The sequence below is a fragment of the Ceratotherium simum genome, chromosome 19, assembly GCF_057802395.1.
Source record: "Ceratotherium simum simum isolate JZ-2026a chromosome 19, ASM5780239v1, whole genome shotgun sequence".
Taxonomy (NCBI): domain Eukaryota; kingdom Metazoa; phylum Chordata; class Mammalia; order Perissodactyla; family Rhinocerotidae; genus Ceratotherium; species Ceratotherium simum.
Genome location: NC_141918.1, coordinates 8,883,036 through 8,910,207, shown reverse-complemented (window position 1 = coordinate 8,910,207; position 27,172 = coordinate 8,883,036). Strand labels below are relative to the sequence as shown.

The following is a 27,172-nucleotide window of genomic DNA, read 5'->3' as shown; positions in this document are numbered from 1 at the left end:
TTTTTATTTTCCCACAGTCTTTAACACATTTTCCTACTAGTTTCTCTGAAACATTCTCTAAATTTTTATAGACTATGATAGAACAAAATTCCCAAAAGCTTTATGTTTTCTACTAATATTATATAAAAAGAAAACAAACACATTTAAAATACCCAGTGTGATTAGTCTAGAAATTTTGCTACAGAACTCCCAGTTTTTAATTGCAGGAACTCTCAAAAGTAAAATACAACTGCAATAAATTTCAGTTTAATTACTGACATCATAGTCACCTAGTCCCTATCCTATTCTCTCTACCTCTCTCTTACGTTAGCTCTTTTTCCTTCACCTACGAGTCTCTATCTCACCTAAGGGAGAGCTGTTAATCTATCCTGAACATCAGTCTCTCACCTCTAGAGAAATTAAGATTACCTTTGTTTCAGTCTGACCTTAACCTGAACACCTCTATGTATCTAAGTTCAGATTTAAGCAGTCTTTGCTTTAAGTCACAAGCAGTTTAAACATACTACATAACCTAACTTTATAAATGTTAGTCATAGATCACAAACTGATGCCAAGTTTGGTGATTAAAATGGAATTACCCTAAAGGGAGGATTAAGATTCAGGTTCTCCAGTAAAAAGTTTATCAAAACTCAAATCAGGAGCTGGCCTGGTGGTGTAGTGGTTAAGTTCACGCACTCCGCTTCGGTGGCCCAGGGTTCGCAGGTTTGGATGCCAGGCACGGACCTATGCACTGCTTATCAAGCCATGCTATGGCAGGCGTCCCACATATAAAGTAGAGGAAGATGGGTATGGATGTTAGCCCAGGGCCAATCTTCCTCAGCAAAAAGAGGAGGACTGGCAACAGATGTTAGCTCAGGTCTAATCTTCCTCACACACAAAAAAAACAACAAACCAAACCAAACCAAACTCAAATCAACTAAGTTCTGATAGGGGTCAACTAAACACAAAACTGGAATACCATAACAAGGAGATATTTTCCTATCATCATTCCTAACATTAAAAAAAAAGAAAAAAGAGAGGGCTGGCCTGGTGGCACAGCGGTTAAGTGTGTGTGCTCCACTTTGGCGGCCCAGGGTTCGCAGGTTTGGATCCCGGGCACGCACTGACGCATTGCTTGTCAGGCCATGCTGTGGCGGCGTTCCATAGAAAGGAGAGGAAGATGGGCACGGATGTTAGCCCAGGGCCAATCTTCCTCAGCAGAAAGAGGAGGATTGGCATTGGATGTTAGCTCAGGGCTAGTCCTTTTCACACACAAAAAAAATCAGGGGGCCAGCCCCTTGGTGTAGTAGTTAAGTTCAGTGCCCTCTGCTTTGGTGGCCCGGGTTCACAGGCTCAGATCCCAGGCGCGGACCTATACCACTTGTCAGCCATGCTGTGGTGGTGACCCACATATAAAATAGAGGAAGACTGGCACAGGTGTTAGCTCAGGGCTAATCTTTCTCAATCGAAAAAAGAGGAAGACTGGCAATGGATGTTAGCTCTGTGTGAATCTTCCTCAGGGGGCAAAAGGAAAATCAGATTAGGTTACCACATGTTCACCAATATCAAAATAATAATAGATTCAGTGGCAATACACATGGTTTCAAGAGTAGAATTCAGCTTTTCATTTATATTTAAAAAATTTTCTTACAATTCAGTGTTTTAATATCCAGTGTATTTTTAATATACTTAGGTCTTTAGGTTTGTAGGATTTGCATGGCTGGGTCATTAAGATACCCAATGACTAGTATTAATATATAATAAACAATGTTGCTCTGTTTCTAGCATTTGTTCTTTTAATTTTAGGGGGGAAAATATGAACTTCTTGAAAGAATTCAGGTGCTTTTCTCCTATATTTCTTAAATTTTATACATTGCTAATGCAGTAAGGAGAGATCCACATCAGTTGTCTTACCTTTGAATATAAGCATAGAAAAACTGAAGCATGCAGACTTCCAAAGAAAGATGTTTCTATAAACAAAAGAAATCAATTTTACCGTGAAGAAAAATGCTGCCTTTGCTTTTTCATTGTTGCAACTACTCTGTATTTTACTGCCAATTTTTAATTAAAAAAAAGAGAAAAAAATCAAACATGAGTTTGTCATAAAAACCACGCAGCTCTCTTCCATTTAGCAGGGAAAACTCAACACAAGAGCCAGAAGTTGAAAATGGATGGAAGGAATTAGAAGATCCTCAATTCCTCCCTGCCCCTCCCCCCATATCAAAAGTTGATACTCCAGCCATTACTTTCAAATGATCCATTTACTCTATAAGCATCAAAATTAGTTTTATTTTAATCAGCTTATGCTTGGTTGGTGCTATCAGAATTAGGTTGAGATTTTTTTATAAAATGTGAATTTAAATCTATTTTACCACACATTTCTGTTAATCAGTGTAGTTAGTTCAAATTTGGGACCAACTCCTAATAGCTAAAATGTAGTCTTTAAAGACAGTGCTGAGGGTAACATACAAGAAAAAGAAAACACCTGCCCTTAGAAACTAGTAATAGGCTAGACTAGAAAATGATACTGATGTCCATTGACATTTACCAATTTGTTCCTTTTTAGTACCAACTATTCCCTTGAAGGTTTCCCCTTTTACCACACAGAGAAAAGTCAAGTATCTTATGGATACAGAACTTAGTAGATTGAGGCACAGGGACAGCAATTGGGGGGTGGAGGTGGAATTTACTCTTCTTTGTTTTCACAGCCTTCACACTTAGTCCAATATCTGGCACAAGTAGATGCTCAAAATATTATGCTGAATTGAGGTTTCACATGTGAATTTAAAATTCTATCACAAATGCCCCAGAGGTGATTTCAAAATAGCAAGGAAATTATTAAAAAGTTAATAAAGACACTGGTTATTCATACATGCAAGCACACTCTTCCCATTGGCAATTCAAGGAAAAGATAAAAGAAAAAATAATTCAACATTTTCAGAGACGTGTAATAATTCTTTTAAGAATGTAATTAGGTCTATTTTGGCTTGGCTTAAAGACTAATGTTTGCAATTGGTAAATATTTTCCAAGAAAATATGACCTCTTATTGCTGGAACAAAGAGCAAAAAAAGTAGGTAAGTCCATGATTTTACTAATTTGTAGACTTTTATGTTTGCCTAATTAGAGACAGTACACTGTGAATGCAGAGACGATTATGAATTTTCTGCAGTCCTTGCAAAGCACAGTCTTGTACAGAGTCAAGAAATGACACGGACTAGAACTAAGGTTATGGCAAAACATAGGGAGTTTACAGAACTGAGAGATTCATTCTCAAGAGAAAGTAATAAAGAAGCTGTGAAAAAGCCAACAACTGAGGTAAGCACACCTTGAGCTCTGGCTTCTGTGTTCTTCCTTTAAATGGCGAGAAAAACTTTCCCTAATTTGGTCCCACGGCTCTTGACTGCTTTAGGTGTACACAGAGAGATGAGCAGTGAACTGCTCTTCACTGGCTACAGGAAGTCACTGCAGATATTGAGCACTGTTTTCACTATGGTAGTGTGAGGGCCACGTGCACTCATCTCTCAAATACGTACTATAGTTAAAAGGACATTATTGTACAAAAAATAACTTACCTACCAGCATCACTTCTAAAATAGAATTGCAAAGAAAAGCGTTTCTTACCTTGTCCTTGGCTATGGCTGGAGGCTGCTTTAAAACTTCTTTCACAGTCTGTATAACAGTTTCTGCTCTCATGACACTGATTGAGCGAACCAGTTCTACCAGTAAAAGCTGTTCTTCACTGGCTGCTGGAATGACCTGGATAACACATCACTGTATTTACATATGTATGTGTGTACATAGTCTTTTAAGAGAAATCACAGAATTATGAGACTATTTTATGGCCTCTTCTTAATATAAAGGACTTTTTTTTCCAAGTCCCTTGATTACTTTAGGTAAAATTTATTTTTTTTTAATCAATATAATACATTTATATCATTTCAAAAAATCAAATAGGACAATAAGCCTGATAAGACAAAATAGCAGTGCCCTAGCCCTTCTTATGCCCCAGAGTAACCATTCCCAACTCTTAGCTCTTTTCTATTATTTCTGAATAATACACATTGCTATTATTTTTTCCTTTCATGACTTTTTTTTTCAATTTTAGACATTATCTACTGACTTCCTAACTTAATTTTTTTTTTTAATTTTTTAAATTTATTTATTTATTTTTCCCCCAAAGCCCCAGTAGATAGTTGTATGTCATAGCTGCACATCCTTCTAGTTGCTGTATGTGGGACGCGGCCTCAGCATGGCCGGAGAAGCGGTGCGTAGGTGCGCGCCCGGGATCCGAACCCTGGCCGCCAGTAGCAGAGCGCACGCACTTAACCGCTAAGCCACGGGGCCGGCCCTGACTTCCTAACTTTAGAAGACAAAAATTTAGCTCTCTTATACTTTTCTCCCTATCGTCCCAACATCATAATATCATAATTTTATTTAAATCAACACCCAGTGTTCACATGACTATTTATTGTTGTGCTGTGTATTGTACTATCATTGCATTTCTCTTCCTGTACAACTTTTGTTTTTCCTAGTGTTAAACTACTTTTTCTTTTTGTTAGCTTGGTTCTCTCTATCACAAATGCATCCCAAATGCTCCAACAACTGTAAATCTCCCCTAATACATATTCAAATACATCAGGTAATTAACATTCTCCCTTCTTCTCCTCTTTTTTTTTTTTTTTTTGAGACATCTGTTCAATGTCTTTCTGTTCTACCCTGGCTTAGTACTCTCTAGGCTTGCTACACAGTATCATCTTGATCTCTCTCCTATGACCACTGGCCTAGAGATTCCATTTCCTTTTCTTCTGTGTTGGAACCCCTCTTTCTTGGATCTCATGTCTTCTTCCTTTTTGGTTTATTCCTCCTCTGGTAGAGATGCATCTTCCAGTAGCTGAGAAAGGGTGAATTGATGGTTTTTTTTTTTTTTTGAGACATTGCATGGTTCAAAAATGCCTTGAGTGACAGTTTGGCTGAGTACAGAAATATAGGTTGAAACTAATTTTCCCATCACAATTTCCAGTGTTACTATAGACAAATCTTATCATTATTTCACTGAATAGGACCAGTATTTTCTCTTTAGATTTTCAGATCTCCTCTTTATCTCCAGTGTTCTGAAATTACATGCTGATCTTTGTGTAGTCATTTTCACAGTGCCTGTGGAAACTCATTTCTGGGAAATTTTCTTGTATTATTACTGTGATATTTTTCTCCCCTCATTTTTTCTGTTCTTTCTGCAAAAGATACGGGCATATCTCGGAGATACTGCAGCTTCAGTCCCAGACAACTGCAGTAAAGTGAATATGGCAATAAAGCGAGTCACACGAAGTTTTCAGTTTCCCAGTGCATATAAATGTTATGTTTATACTATATTGTAGTCTATTAAGTGTGCAATAGCATAAAAAAATAATGTACATATCTTAATTAAAAAATACTTTATTGCTAAAACATATTATCATCTGAGCCTTCAGCAAGTTGTAATCTTTCTGCTGGTGGAGAGTCTTGTAAAAATGCAGGATCTGCAAAGTGCAATGAAAAGAAGTATGCCCATATTGAGCCTCCAGTATCACTCTCCTATTTTCCATTACTTTACATTTATGTTCTATTTCTGATATTTATCAACTTTCTCTTTCAACGTTTATACCGTTTTTGTTTTGCTTCTGCTATAAAATTTTTAATATCCAAGAAGAATTTTAATTTTTGCAATGGTCTTTCTTATAATCTCCTCTTATTTCACGGATGCAATATGGTTTCACTTCTTGAAAGCCATCACTATTATTATTTACATTTTCTTCTGTTACCTGTATTGTTTCTTTTGAATTTTTTTGCCTCGTTGTTTTGGTATTTGTCTTTTATATTAGAGGCCTTCTTCATGTGACTGGTAATCCTTGTCTCTCTATTCATATTTAAATGTAAGGAATAATAATATAGCTAATATTTGCAGAGTGCTTATTAAGTGCCAGGCATTGCTCTAAGTGTCATATATATGGTTTTTATTAGTCCCGTTGATTTTGATTCCTAGCAACCCTGTGCACAGCAGAGTGGAACCCTGCCCAGTCTTTTTGTGCCTTCCTCTCATCTTCTGGCACTCTATTGGATAATGTTCCACTGCTATTCATAGGGTTTTCACGGCCAATTTTTTTGGAAGTGGGTGGCCAGGTCCTTCTTAGTTTGGAAGCTCCGCTGAAACCTGTCCACCATGGGTGACCCTGCTGGTATGTGAAATACGGGTGGCACAGCTTTCAGCACACAGCCGCCACACTATGACAGATGACAGATGGGTGGTGTGTTTCCCTGACCAGGAAACACACCCAGGCCACGGTGATGACAGTGTATACATATATATTCTTCTAATTCTCACAACCAACCCCACGAAGTAGTATTTCTACCCTGAAGTCATATAGCTAGTGAGTGGAGAAGTCAGGATTTGAAGCTCAAGGATCTAGTTTCAAAGTCTGTGCTCTTAACAACTATGTTGTGATTGTCTTTCAAAAAGAAATTAAAAAGTGATGGGAATTCAAGCATTTTTGTGCAAGACTAATGGATAGGTGGGCCTCCCTGTGTGGTCATAGCAGCCCCGTTTTTTTGTTAGGGGACTCAAAAACTTCAGCAGCTATAGGTCTTTTTTCTTGGTCAGGTCATCTTCCTAGAGAGGAATCCTCAAAACTCCTACCTGAGGGACATATATCCTCTTGCCATCTCACTGGGGTGAAGTTGATTCTCATTTTTCAGTTTGTAGACTTTTCCTGAATGCTCTTGTTTTCAGCATGAAGTCTAACTTCTACCTGTGAGAATCTTGTGCCCTTGAGTCCACAGCCTCTCTTGACAAACTCTTCATAGAGTAAACTTGACTCCAGTCTCCTGCTGGGGTAGGGTAGGAGAAGTGGGTGGTTGCTTGGGTTGGGGAAAAGGGATCTAGAAGGGGTCTACCCGCTCCTTACATAAACTTTCAATGAATCTTCCAGATTTCAGCCCCATCCTAACCCTTTGCCTTTAAAAGTACCTGATACTCTACTCCCCAAGACCGCCTGTGGTTTTATAGCAGGAATTGGTCCCCTTCTTGCAGGCTATTAGATATCAGCTTTCTCTACTAAGTCAGTTACAACTCAGACATGTGTTTTTCATCTCGCAAAATTCTGTTAACACTTCTTATTTTTCTGTGGTCACCACTCCCAATGTTTGTCACTGTGGGTTTATACCTTTTTAAATTCCTTTATTCTCATTTTTGGGAAGACAGCAGAGCAAAATGCATGGGTTCAATATGCCATGTTAACCACATGTCCTTGACTGCTTTTAAATAGTCCAGGATTTCACTTCTGTCTAATGTAATGCCTACTACTAAATCCTCACAAGCAAAATAATGTCATATAAGTAGGAATGTTTACGTTTATTATTTTAGAAATTTCAGCATATATGTAATGTGAAATCAGCTCAGAAATAACAGATCAGAAACCCTTAGCTAGATAAATCATACATTTTGTGTGAATGTAAATTTAATAGCCTTAATATTCTCAGTCACTATTTCCAATATGGAACACCTTTTTTGAACTGTTAAAAGTCACAAAACAACAAAATTTTCACATATAATCCAGTCAAAACCAATATATAAATTACATTTAAAAACGAACTATTTAAGCTATCACGTCATAATGAAAAACTAGTCAAGATGAAAACTTCTCTCCATATCCTTGTTTGGTACCTTGAATGACTAGCATTTAAAAAATACACAGTACTATATTACCATTTCTATTTAAAATACAGCTACAGTTTTAATATCATACTAATTTCTTTTTTCACATAGAATAATACCTTTTGTGCTTTAGAAATTTAAGCAACAAGAATTATCTAGAATTGTAGACAAACTGTTGCTTTTCCACTACCCATCCCATCCCTGCCCCACTGCAACTAAGGGAGAACTGAAAATCAGCATGTACTTACCAAATGCTCACCAAGTGAAAAAACAAAAAGTACCAAATGGTTAAATACATACTTTGGTCCTGGTGGTGGTTTTGTTCTGTTTTCTTTCATTCCATACAAACGCAATGGCAGCCATAAAGTGAACACCATGATTCATTGAAATCGGGCCCAATAATTCAAGAATCTGCTGTCTCAAGTTCTAAAGCAATTTAAGCAAACGACACACGAATTAAAAATTATGAAAGCATTAATAACTAGACTGCATTTTCAGGTTTTCTTGAAATAATATATAGTACTTATATGTTTTACTACCTAAATAATAGTACAGGAAACTTTTTTTTTTTTTAATAATTTTATTTATTTATTTTGTTTCCCCCAAAGCCCCAGTAGATAGTTGTATGTCACACTGCACATCCTTCTAGTTGGTGTATGTGGGACTTGGCCTCAGCATGGCCGGAGAAGCGGTGTGTCGGTGCACGCGCAGGATCCAAACCTGGGCCGCCAGCAGTGGAGCGTGCGCACTTAACCGCTAAGCCACGGGGCCGGCCCCCAGGAAACTTTAATAGTGTTGAGAGATGCAACCATGGTCATTTTAATTCCAAGAGAAAAAAAAAAACCTATAAAATGACAACTACAATCAGCCAAATGCAAGAGTCTGTTTACTTGAGATAATAAAAAAACACAATATAAGAAATTCAATGACATTTGATGTAGATTCTTAAAAAAGGGGGGGGGCAGGAGTTGTTTTATATTTAAGTGAAATTAAACAACAAAAAAGCATAGTTTAATCCAAATATCAGTACTTAGACAAAATTTTATAACGCTTCTAACCCTTCCCCTTTTCCCAATTCTAGGTGTGTTCCCATGACTCCCAGACCTAGACAGGCAGGTCTAGGAGTAAGGTCAGGTAATTGAGGGAAGTCAATTTGACAACTGACATAGCATAACATACTTTTAAATATTCATGTAATTTTCCTCTAATATAAAGTAGAAAATGTGGAAAATACCCGAGTATAAGGAAGAAAAAAATTTTTTAAATCAATCTTTAATCCCATCATCCTGAGATAATCACTGTTAACACATCAACTTTACTTTGTTTCTGCAGATAAATTTTTTTACATAATTGGAAAAACAATATTTGTTAAATTGTGTAATACCCGTTTCACTTAAACTTTCAAGCACTTTTCCACCAAGAATTCTTCAAAACCATGATTATCAGTGGCTACATATTGTAACACTGAAAGGATAACTTATTTAACCATTTCCTTATTTATAGTTGAGGATCTCTCTTTTTGCCATTAAATAGGGCTATAATGAATATCTTATAAATATATATTTGCATAATTTTGATTACTTTAGAATTCATTACTAAAGTAGATTACTAGGTCAAAGACTATGAAACTTTTAAAGCTCTCTGTATATACTGTTCAACTGTTTTCTAGGAGGGTTTTGCATATTAAATGTCAACTTAAAAAAAGGAACAAAGCTATACATGTATGAATGAACCTCAAAAACATTATGTCACATGAAAGAAGCTAGATACAAAAGACCAAATAATGTATGATTCCATTTATATGAAATGGCCAGAAAAAGCAAATCTGTATGTAGAGAAAACAGATTAATGGTTGATTGTGGTTAGGGATGGGAACAGGGAGTGATTGCAAAGGGGCACTAGGAACCTTTTTGTGGTGATAGACATGTCTGAAAATTAGATTGTGCTGATAGTTTCACTCTGTAAATTTACTAGAAAAAAAATCTTTGTATTGTACATACTTAGGTGAATTTTGTGATATGTCATATCTCAATAAAACGGTTAAAATTATTTGATGATTAATTATTCAATCCATGCAGAGTGCCATAAATAGTACTCAAATTATTCACAAATTCTGAATATAGTCTTTCGGAAAGTGCTCGAATAGACTCTTGAGCTCCACATGTGAAGTGCGAACGTTTACCTTTGTGGCTCCAAGATTAATAGTGGTAATAGACGCAGACGCAGCAATAGTCATCTTTTCTGAAGAATCAGCCTGATGCAGTATGCTCCAAAGCAATGTCACAGAGGACATAATCATATGAAGAATTGAGAGGATTCCACTGCGGGCTTCAAACAAGTGTTTTTGGTCTACACTGACCAAAAGCTATTAAAGTCAGGAGAAAAAAACATCATCACTTACTGAAGTTTACAAGTGGGGACTCATTAGACCTCACAGTCTTTAAAAAGGAGTAAAATATTTGTGCAGTCTTACTTGGTGATACTGTGTAGTAGGATCCAACAAACAGTAATGGATAATGGCTGTAATCCCTTCTAAAAGGGTAAGAATCATATCTGGTGGAATAATTGATGCTATCCACAGAGGCCTGAAATAAAATGCATTCATTTGAACAGAAGCTCTGTGAAAGAAAAGTTCATGTTTTACTGATAGTAAATATCCAGCATGTGGTAGGCACACAGTAAGTGCTCAGTAAATATTATATGAATAAATAACTAAAAGAATAAATTAGGAGCTTTTATATCCTATAAAATAAGTGAGTTGCATTAAATGCACTAAAGTTCTTTCTGGCTAAAAAATTCTATACAAAATAAACAAATATAGCCAGTAAATCTCTAGTAACTGCATGATGGCAGCATATCAATATTAAATAACATAGGCAGTTTTCTTATATTTCACATATAGCAGCTGAGGTTATAGAGGAGATAACCAGACACTAGTTTATGAAACACCTGGCTAATTTTTGACAAATTTTGAACGTCACCTGGAGATACAGGTGGAATTTACTACCAAACCATGAAAATCCAAAACAAGAAATAAAATCAGATGGGAAAAGAATTATTTGTAATTTTAAAATAATTTTAGTGTGAAATTAATTTGCACTTAGATAACATATCAGATAAACCTAGGACAGCTCTTTGCTGAACTTTCTATTACTTTTGCCAGCTCAGTCAAGAAGAGCATCAGAATTAATTTCAGCCCTTAGGAGAAAAAAGGCCTCTTTAAATATTCCTTCTTCTTTTCCATTCTTGATTCTTTTATTGATACTCCTCAAGCTGAATTTTCTTCTTTGTGAAAATAACATAGTATTTGTAACCTACTGATAACCACTAATTTATTTATTCAAATTGTGACTTTCTGGATGATTAAGCAATCATATATGTGAAAAATGTCAATGATAAAGTTAAAAATCAAAACTTACCTACTATCAGATAATCCTGTTTCATATTTGTACTGCTGAATTAGGTTATCCAAATTTCTGCAAAGTTGTAGGGTTACAGAAACAACCACTCTCTGTAGAACCTTTCCCATGTAAGGCAGAGTAGATGTGATTAAACCAATCCACTGTGGGTGCATCTTACAAGCACAGTGTTGATGTAAAGCTCGTATCACTGCACAGAGGAACATGCCTTGACATGTGATTGGCTGAGCGTGCAAATACTGAAGAGAAGTCATGGGCTGATGGGGACTGATGTGTTCCAGATCAGATACAACAAAATCAAAACCTGTTTCATTCTCTTCAGGGACAGTCATTACCCGGTGTTCTAGAACAATGAGCCTCTGAAGCACTTTCAGAAGTTGTGACTGGAGTGTGCTGCCATTGTCAAATTCATCCTCTGAGAAATTGATAAGGCTGTCCTCTGAGAAACCTTCTTCCACAGCAACCACATTCTTACCTGCCACTTTTTCACTGTGCCATTTCTGTGCACTAAAGATAGATGACAGCAAACAGTGAAGAATAACTTTCTGAACTTTGCACTTAGATAACATATCGGAGATAAAACTAGGGAAACCCTTTGCCGAGCTTTCTATTACTTTTGCCAGCTCAGTAAAGAGGAGTGTCAAAATTTCTATGCTCATCATCTGCATGTTTCGATTGCCTATTAAATCTTGTGCAGTGACCTTGACATGAGTTGGGTAATGGCTACGCATGTAATACAAGCAGAGGGAAATTAGAATTTCTATGTACATAGAACTCCGAAAGTTATGATTTGAGTCCACTGGAATGTGACTATAAAAGTCTTTGCCCATAACAGAAATCCGGTGTCTGGCCAATAGATTCTGAAGCAGAGACAACTGAGGGGTATATGCATTATTTACACTAGTGGTCGAAATGGCATTTACAAAAGCAATAGGGTTAGTTTTCAAGATGGCTCTGATGGCAGAAAAAGCATACAGAGTCCTTGATGAATCATACAACTGGAGATACAGAAGCACATGTTGATAGAGAGGATGGATGTTGAAGTTGGGAGATTTCCGCGACCCTGGAGAACCCATGTCACTCTCAATTTCAGAAATTTCTCCCTCTCCACAGCTATACCAGTTCTCTAAATCCAGACCATCACTAAAGAATACACTGGTTTGTTTGAGTTTTTCATTTGAAGTTTTTTTCTTGTCATCATCCTTTTTTCTGGCAAGTTTTACTTTAGGTTTTGCTCCTGGTTGTTTACCTGACTCCTTAACAATTGTTTCTTTCTCTGAGACTCTTTCTGATAATTTTTCTTTGAAGCTGAACTGAATACTACTATGACTCCTCTGTCTAGATTTGGTTTCTGTGGAAGCAACCGAAGAGTCGTGGAGATGCTGTGTGGTTCCTGAAATACAAGGTGAGGAGCTATTTCTGGAGATTCCATTTGCCACGCACTCATGGCCTCCCTCCGCAGACAGAGACAGAAACTGAGAATTTTCATTACTCAGCGAAGCACTCTGACTCTGCTGAGTGAACTGATCTTCACTTTTAGTCGCCTCCTCACCTGGAGCTACATCATTGTGTGTTGGGGGCATAGCTTCAGTTTCTAACTGAGATGTAACTGATGCCGATTCTGCTTCAAGGCCACTTACAACTTTACATATCAGGTCAGACACTACCTGCTGAACATCATCATCTGGGGAGTCTGCATTTGGCATCTGGGATTCCTCTTGGACATTTATATTTTCAGGATCAACTTCATAACTCAAGTTGTCCCCAGCAGAGGACTGTGAACACCCAGAGTCAGAACTCTGAAGTATTTCAATCGGTTGGTCTGGAAGATCAAAATCAGATACAACCATTGGAATCGTCTCACTGCTGGTACTTAGAAGGGAAAGTCTGTCACTTAATGGATTAACAGTGAGACTAAAGTTCTCTATTTCATCCATGGAGAGCGGCTTTTCACCATTTCCTTTAGATGCAATGAGATGTACTTGGCTTACTGGCATAGTAAAGAAGGAAAAATATAAAATATATTAAAATAATTGAAATGTAGAAACGTAGCCTGAACTCAAGATCTTTAATCATTAGTTTCATCACCTACTTATATTTTCCTATTAAAATTATATTTTAATTTATTACTATTTAGACCTTTTAAGTTAGAAAATTATGTAGATAACTATTAACTAGAATTTAATAAAGACAATTCAACAATAGAAGGCCTATTATTCAACTGAATTAAACATAATAGCACATTTAACACAAATAAAATATAAAAATTTGTCCTAATCCCCAAACAAGATATCCTTTCTACTACAATTCAAAATTTTAGTGTTTTTTTCCTCCCTGTGTGATATTTCCCTTCAGTTATGCTGTTTCTAAGAATTCAAATAGTTTATATATAGTTAATGTATAAATACATAACCTCCTTGATTTTAATAAAATTCAACAAACATTTATGAATTATGTAGTACGAGTAAGGCCCCAAACCAGGAGGAGACAATGAGGGTGAGAGAAGGAAAAGACATCATTGTTCTCTCTAAGGAGTTTAAAATTAGTAGGGGATCACAAATACACTCCTCTGTTTTTATACTTTTTGGGGGGCATACTATGCTGATGGCATTCTTTAGAAAGGGTGGAAGGCTTAGTTCCATACAAGCAGTACAAACCAAATGTTATCAAATTCAGGGAAAGCCTCATGATACCACAGGTGAGGTCTAAGACTGATCTCAAAGGAGAAGTGAGAATTCAGCAGACAGGCAGAAACTGTGGCAGGTAAAGCACTAACAAAGAAGTTAGCAACAAGCAGGGGAGAGCATGTTCTTAGAAGGTTCAGGGGAAGGAGTGGGAAGGAAGCTAGAGAAAGGAACCAAGGCTCTGTAGAAACACACTAAAAATGAAGCAGGAGCACAATGGTTTAGTTCCAGTTTCATCATTTACCAGTCATGGGACTTGGAGAAAGCCACAGCCTTCTAAGCATCAGCTCCCTGCTTGGTAAAATGACCTTTTTATTACTGATGTCATAGGGTTATTTGTCAAGAGATACAAATGAGATATAGGAGAGTCTTTTCTCCCTAAAGCATAATAAATTAATCTAATATAAGGGGCCATTATCACTGTATTATAGAGGGCATCACTCAACAGTTTGTAAAGTGTGGATTTCATAGTAATAACAGTGAATATTTATCAAACACTTACCATATGCCAGTCACTGCACTAAGCATGTCACAAACATGACAATATCTAATGTTCACAATGAAGTTTTGAGAGGTGGGTATTATTATTATTCCCATTTTACAGATGAGAAAAATGACTCATGAAATATAAATATGCATTATAAGCTTACTATAAATTCCCATAAAGTATCTACAGAGCCTTGTAGGATCAGGACTGCCAAATAAACTCTAAAGGTATTTTCATCAAAATTGAAGAATGTCTCTGACCAGAGCTGTGCTGATTCCTCCCTGAAAGAGTCAACTGATAAGAGAGATCCAAGTTCTCTGAGATGGTCACTGACGAAGTACATCCTGACATGGCCTACATGAGCACTGCTAGTGCATGAGGAGGGGAGAAGATAAGCCCAAGGAGAAAATCTCACATTTAATTCTCCCGCCAATCACTGTTGGGTTCACCTCTCACTTTATTTTAATAACTTAATTCTAAATAAAGCTGTTCTACTTCCATATGATATTCACCATTGCTGCATGCATAATTTTGCGTGAAATGCTTGTCACTCTCTTCTCCAGGATAACAGGGAGCCTTATTCCAATAACGTTCTGCTTGTACACGCTGCACTGAAACCCTCTGAGTTTTTGGATGAAGCAGGAGCAACAGCAATGGTTCCAAAACTCTTGCAATATCATGTCTTTGTAGGACTTGGTTCAGCCAGGCTTGTCCCACAGAGCTAGTAGAACCATCGAGACTGTTAAGGCTATCTAACATGATGAACAGTGACCTACAATAAACACCAATAATTAAAACAAAGAACAAAACACCTACTTTAATTGTAACACACTAATTTTTCTAAAATTAACATTATTATATGTTGTGTTTCTTATTTTGAATTAACTACATAAAACTGATTATACTTTAGGATAACATTTAACCATAGCATTTTAATAATCTTAATCTCTACAGTCGCAGTAGATACGATGAGAAAGGAGAAAACAGTCTTTTTTTCTCTTTTCTTATATACTTGTGTTTTTTGAAATTTCACAAGCACACATTACTTTTATAAGATAATAAAGAATAGAAAAAAAAAAAAACTTCGAGACTTAGTCTTGTTTTAGCAACATATTCCTGTTCAAATCACCAAATATTGCACCCCTTGCAAGTCAACACTATTTCCATGATGGTCCATACTCCTCTGCTCCCATTCTCTTTATGAGTCACAACTTTGTACTTAATTCAAGGAAAGACCTTCTGTAAAAGGTATGGAGGTATGGTTTGGAATCAGAAAACTCAAGATTCAATTCCGGGCCATCCCCTGTACCTCATGTGTGGTCTTGGGCAAATCACTTAACTTTTCAGGGCCTTCAGTGCCTCACAGGTATGATAAGGAAAGGTGGTCGTCAAATTAGAGATGGTATTTGTAAAGTTCCTAGGCCTACGGCCTAGTTCATTGTAGAGGTTCAAGAGCAGATCATTTAAAAATGGTGATGCTGCTGGAAAAGCACCAGCTGAAATAACATCTAGTACAGCACACATTTGATCCTGAGCTGGGCTTTAAGCATAGTTAGATTTGTGGCCACCTCTATGAGAGCTGCTGGTGAGACTGCTATCTTATGCCAATATATAAATCTACCTATAAATGGTATCTCCTTGGAAGTTAATGCAAATCTCTTATTTGGGTTATGAGTCATCTAAGTAGTCTAGACAAACAGCAAAACCACTCTCAGGCAGCTACAGTTCTTTGAATCCACGGAAGGGGTTTGCCAGTATTTTAGCTGTAGATTTTAGTAAGTCTAGTTCAGGCAGAAGATTGAGAACAACTGCTAGAGAAACACTTAATACAATCTACTGTTTATATGCAATTTCACTGAGTGTGAATATAGACTCGAGAAGCTTATAGCCATTGCTGTATCCCTGACACCTAGAATGGCATCTGCCACATAGTAGGGGCTTAATGAATAGTCGTCCAATGAAAGGAAGGGGCACTGGGTGCTCTAGAGCTAGAAAGGGAAGATCTGGTAGATAAATGAAATCTGGTAGCTAAATGAAAATGTCATGCATTTTAATATAGCTTAGATTTTCAACAGTAATTTATAAATTCTATTTATAAAATTTGTAAATTGCTATTGCCTGCCCCTGCCAAACTAACCAGAAGATTTAAGAAAAGAGACATTAAGATATTTGACTGTAAAATCTGAATATAAAATGTAACCAACCTGTCAAAAGAACGTGCAAAAGATGAAGACTTATTTATATGAAGGTCCCTTGTTAGATGCCAAAGAACTGCAAACTTTGCATGTGCTTCCATCCTTATTTTCTGAGGAGGAATATGAGAGATTAAATTATTTTATTCTCCCTTGAAGATATTAAGTGATTTCAATAAAATCAAAGTAGCCATTTAAGAGAGAGTATTATGTTCAATGTTCACAGTACTCCAATACACACTGCAATAAACTTATTTTTTTATGGATGTAGAAATGTAGAAAATACTTATATACAGAAATATTAAACCTAAAGAATCATCTCATGCTGCCTCATAAATAATTATTATTTAGTTTAGACTAGGTAATCACTTTACCAGATTATTATATAACAGGGGATGGAACGAGTTAATAATGTGCATGTAATGATATCTTGAGACTAGGAAGCACTTTCCCCCTCATTTTAACATAAATACTTAGTAGTCAAAGTTGATTTTACTGCACTATATAATTTACTTTTGTTTCCAGAAATTATACATTAATCCCAAATGAATTTATCATCACTTATAAAGCTGATTTTTAGATTAAAAAATTTAAACATCTAAAAAATTATTTCTACAAAAAGAATATTACACCACTTCTGGGATTATCTGGAGAATATTAAGTGTTAAAGCAACAATGGATATAACAATGCAAAAATAAATTATTTAGAAAGACCAGCATTTGGTATTAGATAATGAACATGTATTAATCACAATTTCTACTTGATTTATATTATCACAGTTTTTATAGTCTTTCTTTATAGACTATTCTTCAAGTAAAAGTCCCCCAAAATCAGGGATTCCAACTGTCTAAATTGCTTGTGATAGGTCAGAGGAGTGTTTGCTTTTTTGTGAGCTTAATAAATGCTTTTCCTACGACGCCTATGTGTGTACGTCAACCAACACAAACATGTAAAAATAAAAGTAAGTAATAACAGGTATTTTAATTTTTTCATGGATGTATAATATCTTTATTCAGAACTTAATATTTCTTTACAAATAAAATGTTACACAAGTAAACAGTATATAATTTGTCCTAGACTTATTCTTAATGTAAAACAAATTATTAAATTAAAATACAAGGCTTTATTTAAAATTTTATTTCTGAACAATTTTGAAAGAAAGTGTTAAAGCAGAAATAGAATTTTAATATTTTACTTGGAATAAACTTTTCATTCTTCTCATTTACTCCTTCATTTGCCACTTCCTCCCTTGCCAAATGCTTCATTTACTCACCACAATGCCTTTTTGAATATGACCGATTCAAACTCACTAGCATTTAGAATTTTTTAAAATTGGGGCAGTCCACTTTTAAAAGCTGATCAATAAAATCTTAAATTTATATTACAGAACAGGCACAGGAAGACCACAAACTTCATTAAGTTACCCTGAAGAGGTCAATCAGAATGATTGCTCTAGCTTCTCAGGCCCACTCATAACTTAGCCATCTTTACTCTGACTATGTTTCACTTCCTCCACATTAGGATACAAAATCCTTATTTTGGATATTTACTATAACGCAAATAATATAATCTCACATACTACCATCCTATAGCTTATAAATGTAACTTAACACACATTATTTCATCTCCCATATAGTATTAGTTAATGTATTCATCAGTTTCATCATTGAGGCCACTGATTCCTCTTTAAATGACTCAAGAACTTGGACCAGCAACAACTTTAATTATCACTACCTATAACTGGTGTCCTGAACCACAAAACAAACCCAGCATTTGATTCTGGGTTACTTGATTTTTCATATTACTGATGTTTTTGTAAAGAACTTTCCTCTAAAAAGAATAGAACACATTTATTTTAAAGATATTAAGATCCCTCCGAATGAAGCTATATTACCTCTTATTCAGATACTAGCTACAATCATTCTCCTGGAGTTTCCTTAATTTACCTTTTGGTATAATGGGAGCGATGGTGGGGGGAGGGCACAGGATAAGAAGAGACAAATTTACCTTATCTTTATGGGTTAACTGCTGACTTATAACATCCTCACAGATGCTAGAAGAAGGAACCAAGTTATGTAATTGATAAAACAGTTCCACACTCTTTTGGTGGTGCTGAGGTGTCCCATCTCCCAGCTGGTCCCACAGTGTTAAAGCTACATGCTATAGAAAAAGATATAAAAGTAACAGTGTTACAAAACCATAAACAAAAATTTATTTAGCAAACATTTCCTATTAGGTATAAACAAGTCTCTGAATGCCAGACCTGGAAGGTCTTTGATACTCATTATGCCACCAGGATGAGATTTAAAAGTGTAGCTTTCCATTGCCCCACTTTCTGGTCATCCAGGCCCTTAGAATCTCTTATGACAGCCCTTGATGGATATTTATTTTAAACATCAGACATGTAAGCAATTTCTGCAGGGCTAAGATAAGACCCCATTTCACTATTTTAGTGATATTTAGTAAAGTGATGTTAGAATACATTATCCTTAAGAGGATATAAATTCCACATTGAATGCAATTTAATATTTATGGTTATATGTTGCAAAGTGAAATATAATTCACAGTCCAAATATCCAAACTACTTAAGACATACAAAACAGGTCGTATGTATTTCAGAGCTTACATGTGTTAACATAGCACGTAATGATCTATGACAGCATTAATAAAAACACAACAATTTTCAGGGTTTACCACCACAATGTTATAGAAATCAACTCTAATCTAGCAGAAGGAACTATCTGCAGGGGCACAATGACCTGAAATCAGATTTAAAAAATTTTTATTTTTTATGTATACAGAATCTACCTGCTTAAGATGTAACACAATCCAAATATACTCGATCTTCTTTCTATATAGAGAATATCAACTATACCGTTGTGATAGAAATTAAAGACTGTGCATTTTTTTCTGAATGATATCATACACCACAGATGATAATCACACAATATAGAGTCAGAAAAGCTTTTGCTGGGAGTTTTGGAGAGCTGAAGTTATACTCTATGAAAAGCAAAAATGTCACAATCACTTCATCCGGAAATAAGTTTTACTGTATAAATGAGCTTTCCTGTTTTTTAGCTAAAATTATTTCTTCCATGGCTTTGGTGCCTTAATATTTGCCTTTCTTTACCCTAATACTCCCCTCATCCTTATCTTTTTTCTTCTCACAAAACTGAGGACAAGATGGGCAAAGCAGTACAGATCAAGTGTGGTATCTTTTTCTATATGATATATTAACAGGTGATCAATTAAGCCTGATTATCATCTTTAAAATCTCTGCTAAGCAAACTAGGTCAAGTATCATCTTAGTCATGTGTATATTTCTTAGAATTTACCTTGAAAAATTCCGTCTTCTCAGCTATGTACCTCAGATTGCCTGGAGTGAGGGGAGGTCTAATAACCACAGCTACTCTTCCCTGGTTTGGACTTAAGGGTTGTGCAGGCTCCACACTGTTGATGTTTTCCCCAGTGACCATGGCCACAGACTGAGTCAATGCCACCAGGTCCATGACTAGTGAAACAGCAACGCTCTGCACACTGAAATCACCTGCTTGGCTGCAAGCATTCATCAGAGTGTGGAGCCACAGCGGAGGCTGCACATGCTCCCAGTCTGAAACAAGAGATGGAAGACGACAGAGGTCATCACGCTAAAGCTTTCACACACACTTCAACTTCCAAGGTAATTTCAAAAAACAAACCTCCCCAACTTAATTCCTTTAGGCTTCATTTTTTAACAAAACCATGGTTTCTCACCTGTAGTTTTAAGAAAATGAAACAGCAACAAGAATTTCATAAACTTTTTTAATATGTATTTTTCTTATGCCAAGTCGTACAATCTATTTTTCTGTTCATAAAGACAGTATATTAATCAAACATTATGTGGTACTCACTGCACTGTGTGTGTGTATAATAAAAATTTAAATAAAGGTAAACACATATGATACTAGTCGAAATAAGGAAACCAATGGATCTAAATGTTATATTACTTTTCTTCAGAGAAAGGAGTTAATTTCTTTCTTAGCTTCTCTTTACTCACTTGCAAGCAAACTGTGAAAGATATCAAAATCACAAAATTTTCTAACATTTTAATCTCCTCATAATGACAATATTTCATTTAAAAAACCTACAAATTAAAGTAACACTTTTAAAAATTAACGTTAGGGCCGGCCCTGTGGCTTGGTGGTTAAGTGCGCGCGCTGCGATGCTGGTGGCCCGGGTTCGGATCCTGGGTGCGCATCGAGGCACCACTTCTCCGTTCATCCTGAGGCCGAGTCCCGCATACAGCAACTAGAAGGATGTGCAGCTACGACATACAACTATCCACTGGGGCTTTGGGGGGAAAAAATAAAATAAATAAAATCTTAAAAAAAAAAAAAAAAAATTAACGTTAAAAAAAAATCCAGTTTTAATATGAGTGCTTCTTAAAAAACAAAAAAAGCATGTCATAGAAAATATTTAAATATAAATAAAACAGAGATGACCTTACCAGTCTCTGATTTTTCAGAATGTAACTCTGTGGTATGGTTCCCCTCAGCAATGTAAACCGGGAAACTCGAGCACTCCAAAAAGAGCTGACAGGCAGCAAGGAAGGCTGAAAGGTATTCTTTTGAAGCTTTTTGTTTACTTATATTTCTCTCTTTTACATCTCCATGTGAATCCCTGTCCCATTTTGAAGTCTCTCCTTGCTCTCCACTGAGATCCCCTTGATGCTCTGGAGCCAAAGCCTGAGAAAAAGAGTTACTCTGAATGATGTAGAGGTTGATAAGTCTGGTGAGAAACTGTTGGACATACTCCAAGCAGCACTGCATTGCGGTCTTTTGGGCTGTCTTCCCACTTCGGGGTGCTGCCCCCTGAGTGACTGTGGAAGGGGGCTGGATGATGGTTTCTTCGGATCCCACAGTGGAGGCTGTTTCTGTCTCAGAGGATGTGCTACCAATTGGGATGCCAGCTGCCCCCTGTCCCTCACTCAGTTCTCTGTCAATATCATCAGGTCGCTCTGCTTGGTACTGTATAAACTCAGTGAACCCACTCTCTGATGATCGACTACTAGGTGGATTTTCTCCATCTTCAAACACTTCTGTAGGATTTTCAAGAGAAACTGATGATACCTGGTAGAGATTAAAAAGAGCAAAAGGCTGAGTAGCTAAATGTATATATTGGGAATTAAAAATTAGAAATGGCCACGTTTTGAGAGAAGTCAGTTTTAGATTACACTATTCACAACTTAGTCTACATATTCAGTTGAATCTTAAAATAGTTTCTACAATTGATTCATATGTCTACGATAATGAACAGGAGGAAATCTAATATGGTTCTAATGAATATATTAATATAAAGTCATTCACTAAGTATTTATTATTCACTACATGCATACCATAAGGTTAGATTCTTGAGGGCAAAATTTGTGTAGGTACAAATCTCTAGGATCTATACCCTTGTTTTCAAATGACTAACAGTTTATTCAATCTACTTCATGAAATCACTTTCCTAATGTCTAAACAATGTAATTTTCCTAATGTCTAAATAATGCAAGGAACGAGACACATAAGGTTAAAAAAAAAAAAAAAGACATTTTAAAAACTAGAAATAAAATCTAATAGGTCATCCATTCAGGAACACATGAATGTAAAATTTCTGTCTTCAATGAGCAAAGTACTATTTTAGATGTTTGCTATTAATCTTACATTCATTCAGTGAACAGCTACTGAACCCACATTATATGCCAGACACTATATTAGGTACTAGGAATAAAAGGAATAGTTTATAATCTAGAGGAAAGCTAAGAGACAACTAATTACAATATAAACAGAAAGTGAAGTGGCTACTGAAGTAGAGCTGGAATTGATTAACTGTTCCTTCCCGAAATGATAGGATGAGTACAATCATCAAGCATATTTTCTGGCTCAATGAAGTAAACAAAAGTTGTACATATCATGAACTCCTTGTGTGATTGTGCCAGAGCATAATTTGAATTTGAATAAGATCATTAAAAAGAGATCCTTCTGAAGATACACACTAAATTCTCTGCTGCCACAAAGCTGGGCCTCACCCAATGTTCCTTGCTTTAGTGAATCATACCACCATTCATCAAATCAGGGAGACAGAAACCTAAGCAGTGATTCTTGGTACCTTCTCCACTTCTCCTTCACACTTCCCCTACATTCACTTCAGTATAGTGGTTAAGGGTGCTGGCCATGAGTCAGCTAAGGCTCTGCCACTTACTAGCTTGGCAAGTTATTTAACCTCTCCAAACCTCAGTTTCCTAATCTGTATAATTAAGATGACGATAATTCCTACATTTTACAGTTGCTATGAGGATTAAGTAAGACAGTATATATAAAGCACCTGAGATAGTACCTGACACTTAGTAAACATTCAATAAATGTTAGTGATCACCCATTACCCTTACCAATGCATTACTATGCCTTATTGATTTTTTTCTTCCTAAATCTATGGCTAATCCATCCATTTCTCTCTGTCTTCACTCCCCCATCTTTTTTTTTTTTTTTTTTAAAGATTTTATTTATTTATTTTTTCCCCCCAAAGCCCCAGTAGATAGTTGTGTGTCATAGCTGCACATCCTTCTAGTTGCTGTATGTGGGACGCGGCCTCAGCATGGCCGGAGAAGCAGCGCGTCGGTGCGAGCCCGGGATCCGAACCCGGGTCGCCAGCAGTGGAGCGCGCTCACTTAACCACCAAGCCACGGGGCCGGCCGACACTCCCCCATCTTGTTAGCACGTTACCACCACCTCTCACCTGCACTACTGCAGGTCTCCCCACATCCATTTTTGTTTCTCAGATCCGTACTCCACACTGCAGCCAGAATAATTTTTCTAATACACAAATCTGATTGTCACTTGCCTTTTTCCCTTGCTTCTAAGGGAAAAAGGTCTTCCCATTGCTCCTAAGATAAAGAATAAAAGCCTTAGTACAGTGAAAAGGCTCTGTAAGACCTGGCCCCTGCCTACCTCGACAGCCGCATCTCCCCCTCACTGCCTGCACAGCACTCCTTTCTGCCTAAGAGCCTTTGCAAATGCTCTTTCTTCTGTCAAGTGCTCTCTTCTTCCTACCTCACCCCTACCTCAATTCCTGTAGGGCTTCATTCAAACAATCCTTCCTCAAAAAAGCCTTCTTTGGCCCCTAATATAGGTTAGATCACCCCATTTTCCACATTCCTACCACTCTATATTTTCCTTCGTACATTTATCACAACTATACTTAAATGTGCAATTATTTGTTTAATGTCTGTCTCCCAACTTGAAAGAAAGGGTTGAGAAGAGCAGAGACTGCCTACTTCACCCTCTGGATACTCAGTGCTTTACATAGAATGGGTGCTGAATGAAGAGAGGTTGCTTTCTCTATTTCAAAGGTAAGAAAACTGAGGCTCAGGGAAGTTAAAAAAAAAAAACAAACTTGCCCAAGGTTATAGCAAATAAGCTTAGTAGTTAGTAGAAAGCTCAGACTAGGTAATTCTAAACTTCATGCTGTTTTTACCATAGCATATCAACTATATCTATAACAGTATGAGAACTTTTCATATTATAATGCCAAAGTTTAGAGGTGGCTATCAGTTTGAACTTAATTGTCAATTTTTCTCTTTTGAAAGGTTAACAATCATCCAAAATCTTGTATTAACACATTTTCAAAAGAAGTCTTGGGGCTGGCCCGGTGGCATAGTGGTTGAGTTTGCATGCTCTGCTTCGGCAGCCCTGGGGTTCGCAGGTTTGGATCCTGGGTGTGGACCTATGCAACGCTTATCAAGCCATGCTGTGGCAGGCATCCCACATATAAAATAGGGGAAGATGGGCCCAGATGTTAGCTCAGGGCCAATCTTCCCCAAGAAAAAGAGGAGGACTGGCAATGGAGGTTAGCTCAGGGCTAATCTTCCTCACCAAAAAAAAAAAGGAGTCTTATTTAAATGGTAAGATTGTCATTAGCTTATTACGATAAAGTTACTTCTGTATTGATCTTTTTTATACAAGGATCATAAAACAAGAGATGATGTTACGTTAATAGAATTCAAGCTATAAATTCAGTTAAACTTGCATATAATTATAATATTTAGTTGTATGGTCTATATTACATAACTATGTTTCAGATTATTTTACAATAAAATATCTTTTTGAAAATAGAAAGGAATTACATGTTTTGGAAATTTGGGTATATAGATCCAATACACAATTTTACAAAAATGTACTAAGTGCGTAGAGACAAAAATAGATTTATAATTTTTTAAACAATCATTCACTTCTACTTTCAAAAAAAAAAGGAATACAGAAAATATGCTCAGCTTTCAAATATGATCAATTTTCATACATCTCAGAAAAGATAATACCATGTGTTTCAGTAAAAAATGGGAAAGAACATATATGCTCTGGAAATATATAAGAAAACCAAAGAGAAAGTGGGAGAAAAGCATACTCTAAGGTTAATGAATCATTAAATTTTTTTAAAAAGTATATTATTTAATTGCATTTCATTTAATATGAATGGATATTCCCATTTACCTTATCTTAACCATCAATAAGTGCCTCCAGATGTTTTCTACAGGGTAAACATTCACATATTTGAATATGCAATTGAGAGAATGCTAAGATCCTTCCCCCAGTCTCACTGATCTCATTCAAATAAAAACCAAAGCTTCAAAAGCAGTTAATATCTATGTTAGTTTTACTTTTAAGAAGATCCTAGAGGCATAAATTATGGAAAAACAACACAACAAAATGAATTTCCCAACAACAGAATCATATCATAACAGAATATCACATATAAATAATAAGTAGGTAGGAAGGAAAATAAGAGAGACTGGTTTTAGTTTCTGTAGGACAATCCTGGGATATATTTAAATTGACTGAGGGTCAGTAATGTTCATTTCATATATGAAAAGCAATATATTTAGAAAGACCAAGAAAAAAGTTTTAGGATTAATACTTGATGGGAAAGGTTTTCTGAGATCATCCTGATAATGTATTTTACCTGGCTGAAAAAAATAAAAAAGCAACTCAAAAGAAGGAAGGGCAACTATACAAACCCAGTATTTAGGTAATGAACCTTATATGCTAGAAATATTTAAATCTTCGTTTTAACATAGTGCCACTGTGCCTAAACTCAATGGAATTATGCAATTCCATTGAATGTTTTAATACTTGCTTAAAAATACTTTAATAGGGGGCTGGCCCTGTGGCTTAGCAGTTAAGTGTGCGCGCTCTGCTACTGGTGGCCCGGGTTCAGATCCCGGGCGCGCACCGATGCACTGCTTGTCCGGCCGTGCTGAGGTGGCGTTCCACATACAGCAACTAGAAGGATGTGCAACTATGACATACAACTATCTACTGGGGCTTTGGGGAGAAACAGGGAAAAAAAAAAAGGGAGGAAGATTGGCAATAGATGTTAGCTCAGGGCCAGTGTTCCTCAGCAAAAAGAGGAAGATTGGCATGGATGTTAGCTCAGGGCTGATCTTCCTCACAAAAAAAAAAAAAAATTTTAATATTATAAACCTGAAAGCTTTTAAATTATTGATTTTTCCATAGGTGTTTCATAGGTATTTAGGTATGTTACTAATGCCAGACGTTAAAATTACTGTAATTCTATTCAACATCATACAGTAAGCATTAAGAATCTGGAAGACTGAGGAGAGTAAAAAGATTCTGGATTTCAAGAAGAGCATGTCAAAAGCTTAGCGTATATATGAAAAGGACCAGTAAAGTTTAGATTATAAACTTACTGGTCAATATGGTAGCTACTAGCCACATGTACCTACTGAGCACTTAGCTACTGAGCACTTAGAAATGTAGCTAATCTGAAAAAGGAACTAGATTTTTTATTTCAATTAATTTTAATTACAATTTAAAAATTGATACTTAATTTAGTTATTAGAAAACTTTTAAGTATGTTTAGAACAATTTGGGTATGTGAGTCTAATTTTTCAAATGTAAATTTTATGAAATTAAATACAGATCAAGTACTTCTGATAAAAATTTAGCATTTGAATGAAGACGTGCTGTAAATGTAAAATACCAGAATTGTGAACACTTAGCACAAAAAAGAATGTAAAATATCTGATTGTTTTATATTATATCAATTTTATATTGATTACATGTTGAAATGATAAATTAGCTATAGTGGGCTAAACAAAATCTAATTGAAATTATTTTGCCTGTTTCTTTTCCCTTTTTTTAATGTGGCTACCAGAAAATTAAAAATTACATATGTTGTTTGCATTATATTTCTACGGGAAGTGCTGAAACAGAGAGTTAAATTGCACTAGAGCCAAAAGCCTACAGGATGGTCTACTGCCACAACATTTGGATTTAGGAAAGATTCACTAATATTTTAATGGTTATGTATGGTGATTTTACTCAGAAACTGTTCGGCTTTGAAGAAATATAACTGGCTTTTAATACCAAAATTAATAGCTAACATTACCTTTTTGTCTTCCCATTCTCTGACTGAGTTGTTCTGCCCACTTGTAAACTGCAACACACCTCCAGTGCTGGCAGCTAACAGTGGAGGTTGAACCTTGCTAAGGATCTTTGAGCAGAGCCTGAGTGAATCTGTGAGTTCAGACAAACGCAGTGTCTGGAGATGGCTTGTCAGGGCAGAGACCATCCTGAGCAGCAACTGGGGCAAGTGTTCTGTCTGGATTTCAATATACGTCTCCTGAAAATAAAAATGAAATGACAAAAGTTTAAACAATGTATAATTCAAAAGTTATGTTATCTT

At 36.2% G+C, this 27,172-nt stretch overlaps 1 protein-coding gene across 3 annotated transcripts in view; it reads right to left on the bottom strand.

Moving 5' to 3' along the window:
* Positions 1-27,172, bottom strand: part of DOP1A (DOP1 leucine zipper like protein A) — a 92,484-nt gene that overhangs the window by 17,220 nt on the left and 48,092 nt on the right. For all 3 annotated transcript variants that reach the window (XM_014781087.2, XM_087443827.1, XM_087443826.1), the window contains exons 13-24: positions 26,876-27,109; positions 20,937-21,558; positions 19,786-20,060; positions 18,458-18,610; positions 16,462-16,562; positions 14,770-15,029; positions 11,087-13,076; positions 10,141-10,252; positions 9,850-10,032; positions 7,968-8,093; positions 3,602-3,736; positions 1,894-1,949 (exon numbers count right to left, since the gene is read on the bottom strand). In XM_014781087.2, the coding sequence (XP_014636573.1) occupies positions 1,894-1,949; positions 3,602-3,736; positions 7,968-8,093; positions 9,850-10,032; positions 10,141-10,252; positions 11,087-13,076; positions 14,770-15,029; positions 16,462-16,562; positions 18,458-18,610; positions 19,786-20,060; positions 20,937-21,558; positions 26,876-27,109 (4,247 nt within the window). The remainder of the gene's footprint in view (positions 1-1,893; positions 1,950-3,601; positions 3,737-7,967; positions 8,094-9,849; positions 10,033-10,140; positions 10,253-11,086; positions 13,077-14,769; positions 15,030-16,461; positions 16,563-18,457; positions 18,611-19,785; positions 20,061-20,936; positions 21,559-26,875; positions 27,110-27,172) is intronic.